Source organism: Condylura cristata, unplaced genomic scaffold (genome assembly GCF_000260355.1).
Source record: "Condylura cristata isolate star-nosed mole 26May11 unplaced genomic scaffold, ConCri1.0 scaffold00009, whole genome shotgun sequence".
Taxonomy (NCBI): domain Eukaryota; kingdom Metazoa; phylum Chordata; class Mammalia; order Eulipotyphla; family Talpidae; genus Condylura; species Condylura cristata.
The window spans coordinates 1,269,692-1,272,735 of record NW_004567110.1 but is presented as its reverse complement, the minus strand read 5'-3'; the positions used below and the strand labels follow the sequence as shown (position 1 = coordinate 1,272,735).

General features: G+C 72.7%; 1 protein-coding gene across 1 annotated transcript in view; it reads right to left on the bottom strand.

Annotated features, from left to right (window-relative positions):
- FAM83H (family with sequence similarity 83, member H) overlaps positions 1–1,621 on the bottom strand; it is a 5,654-nt gene extending 4,033 nt beyond the window's left edge. The window contains exons 1-3 of the mRNA XM_004679938.2: positions 944–1,621; positions 232–396; positions 39–163 (exon numbers count right to left, since the gene is read on the bottom strand). Coding sequence (XP_004679995.2) covers positions 39–163; positions 232–396; positions 944–1,429 — 776 coding nt within the window. The 5' untranslated portion in view covers positions 1,430–1,621. The remainder of the gene's footprint in view (positions 1–38; positions 164–231; positions 397–943) is intronic.
- Between the last annotated feature and the right edge of the window lie 1,423 nt (positions 1,622–3,044).

The window sequence follows — 3,044 nt, the reverse complement described above, 5'->3', positions numbered from 1 at the left end:
CAGGTCAGCCGGGGCTGGCGGCGGCGGGCAGGGCGCACCTGTAGCTCCCACTCATGACCACGGCGCAGTCCACCAGGAGGAACTTCTCCTTCACGTGGCCCTTGAAGGACTTCCCTGTGCGGCAGTAGTAGGTGGGGCCCGCCACGGTGCGCACCCGCAGGAACTGGGGCGAGAGAAGGCTGTCAGGCCGAGGGTCTCCCCCTCCCCTGCCCTCCCCCCGCAGACACTGACATCCACGTGGTGCAGGTTAACGCGGCACTTGTCAGCCATGTCCAGGAAGTGCTGTGCGTTCATCTCGTCCAGCAGGATGTAGACTGGGACTCGCCGGGCAGCGGCCTCCAGCACCTCCCCTAGCAGGTCCACATCGGTGAACATGTCCATCACCACGGCCACCACCTGCAGTCAGGACAGGGGCAGAGGGCAGAGCCCGGCTGCTCTCCAGCCACCTTTGCGCCCACACAGCCAGCACCCCTGGGGCGACCTGGGGCTCTGAGGAGGGGACCTGGCTGCTGGCGGGTGGGTGGTGCATGACAGCCGGAGGCACCGGGCCTGCGCCCAGTCCCGTCCAGGGGCGAGCTGGGCCGGGGTGAGCCTTGGGCTCCAGTCCCGCCCCTGGGAGGGCGCAGCCTGGGGCCGGGGGCCTGGGGGTCTGCCCTGCACCCTTGGTCTCCAAGGCTTGCAGGCTCTCTGCCGCTCGCCAGCTGTCCCGCAGGGTAGGAAGCTCTCGGGTGGGTCACAACCGGGGCCGGCGCCCAGCACAGCAGCCAGCCCAGGGCCCTGGCCAGTGGCTGCCAGGGTGGCCAGGGCCGGGGCCAGGCCTGAGCTCTAGCCTGAGGCTGGGGAGCGGCCAGCGGCTCTGGCCACACCGGCACTCCCAGCTGGGTGCTCCCGCCCGACCCCCAGCGCAGGCCCACGCGGTGGCCCTCCCCACTGCCCGGCGCACCTGCTGGGCCGCGCGGATCATCCTCCGGGCCTCGTCCTTGATGCTGGGGCTGTCGGGCGGCGGGGGCTGCACCAGCGTGGTGACCTCAGTGCCCTGGAAGCCAAAGGTGAGGGGCCAGCCCAGGTCCAGCTCTGGCACCGCCTGGTCTGAGTTCATGGGCCAGTAGGTGCCCGAGGAGCCGTCGAAGTCCACCGTGGGCGGGCTGCCTTCCGGGGGCTCTCGGGCCACGTGCTGTGGGGGCCGCAGGTGGCGGCCCACGTGCTCCAGCTCCTCCGGGCACAGGAAGGCGGGCGCCCCCTCGGACGCCAGGAACCGGCTGTAGGCCTCCGGCCCGCCCTCGGCCAGGGCGTCCACCGCCAAGCGATAGTACTCTTTGTAGTGCGGCGGCAGGTACCCGGGCGCCAGCGGGTTGTCCCCCTGCGAGGAGCTCTGGGAGCGACGGGCCATGTTGGGGCCGGGGACCTGGGGAAGGGCACAGGGTGTCATGGGGCCGGAGCCCTGGACACGCCCCCTGGCCCTGTGCAGCTGGTTTGGGGGGCCGGCCAGGATCCAGGAGCCCCTGGCTGGAGGTTCAGGGCGGCCCCCACCAGAGGAGCCTGGCGCTGGGAGCACGTGGGGGCCGGCCCAGGGGCCGCCGGCGGGGGCCCTCCTCCCGCGCCTCCTCGCGGGGTCACTGTGGTGCAGCCCCGGGGCCCTTCCCCCTTAAAGGCGAGCACGTGTGGGCACGTAACACCCACACACGGCTGTGCCGTGAGCAGCACGCGGCCCGGGCTGCACTGGCCTGGCGTGACGCTCAGGTGCTGTCTCGGGCGGCCTGAGAACTGGCCGTGGGCAGGTGGCCACGGGGCGAGCCTGGCGCATGCAGCCCGCAGCTCTGCAGAGCTGAGGTCTGTCCTGCAGGCGGCTCGAAGCTCCACCCATACTGCCCCCGCCAGAGACGCTGGCCACGCACGCCCGGGGGCCTCCCCTCAGCCCACCTGCCCCTCTACTGAGGGGCGCCCCTCCTCTCCGAGGCAGCACTGCCCACGGGCCTTCCTTGCCTCCCGCCCCTGGCCACACCTGCGCTCCAGAGGGAGCCCTTCCGGGCTCTCCACCCGCCCTCGCCCTCGCCCTCGCCCTCGCCCTCGCCCTCGCCTGGCAGTGCGTCTGTGCCCCACCCCAGCCTCCAGGAAGCCGCCCCAGGCCCCTCCGCTGGGCCTGACGCAGGCCGCTGGCCCCGGTTCCACCTGGAGGGAAAGGCTGGGCTCGCGGCTGACATGACTGACATGACGTGGTGTGGCCAGGTGGGGCCGCCGGGTCCTCCACCCGCCAGACACCAGCTGGCAACGGTGCCCGGCGACGCTGTTCTCTGGCCCACATGGGCGGGAGCCATACGGTCCTTGCCAGACTGGGGCAGCCCGGGGGGCGGACGGGGGACGGTTGGCGCAGGCCTGGGAGTACTGTCCTGCTGACCTCCTCTGAGGAGCAAAGCCCAGGGCAGGGCCCGAGCCGCGTGGCTGGGACCGGTGGCCTGACTGCCCAGTGGCCCAAGGAGCCTGCGGAGCCACCCGGAGCCGAGTGGCCAGGCCGGCCTGGCGCTCCCAGGGGCAGCTGCCCTCATCTAGGCGGCTCTTCCCCCTGGGGAGGGAGGGACTCTATCCCACCCAGGCAGTGACGCAGCAGGGCGCTCTCCTGCGCTGACCTCTGACCCCTGACCCCGAAGCCACCCTCAGGGCTCTAGTGGACCCTGACCGGCCTTCCAGCCGGGCGCTGCCAGCGCGGAGGTGGGTTCCAGGGGCCCGAGGAGGATCGCGTGGGCGGGATCTGGGACTTGTGCACCCCGGTGACCCAGCCAAGTAGGCTGCGGAGCGCGAGGTGCACGGGCTCAGGCGCCCGAGCGGTGGGCCAGGAGCTGAGAGGGGCCTGTGGTTTGTGGGGGTCAGCAGGGAGGCAGCGCCCCGGGAGGTGTCGGGCTGGCCGGCACCTCCTGTTCCGGGCGACCGTCCCCGCTCCCAGGCCGCTCTGGGGCCAAGCCTGCCCAGGAGGCCGCCGCCACCCCCACCCCAACCCCGGTCTGCGGTGGGGGGGCCCCGAAGGGTCCAGCTGGGGCCCAGCTCCTTTC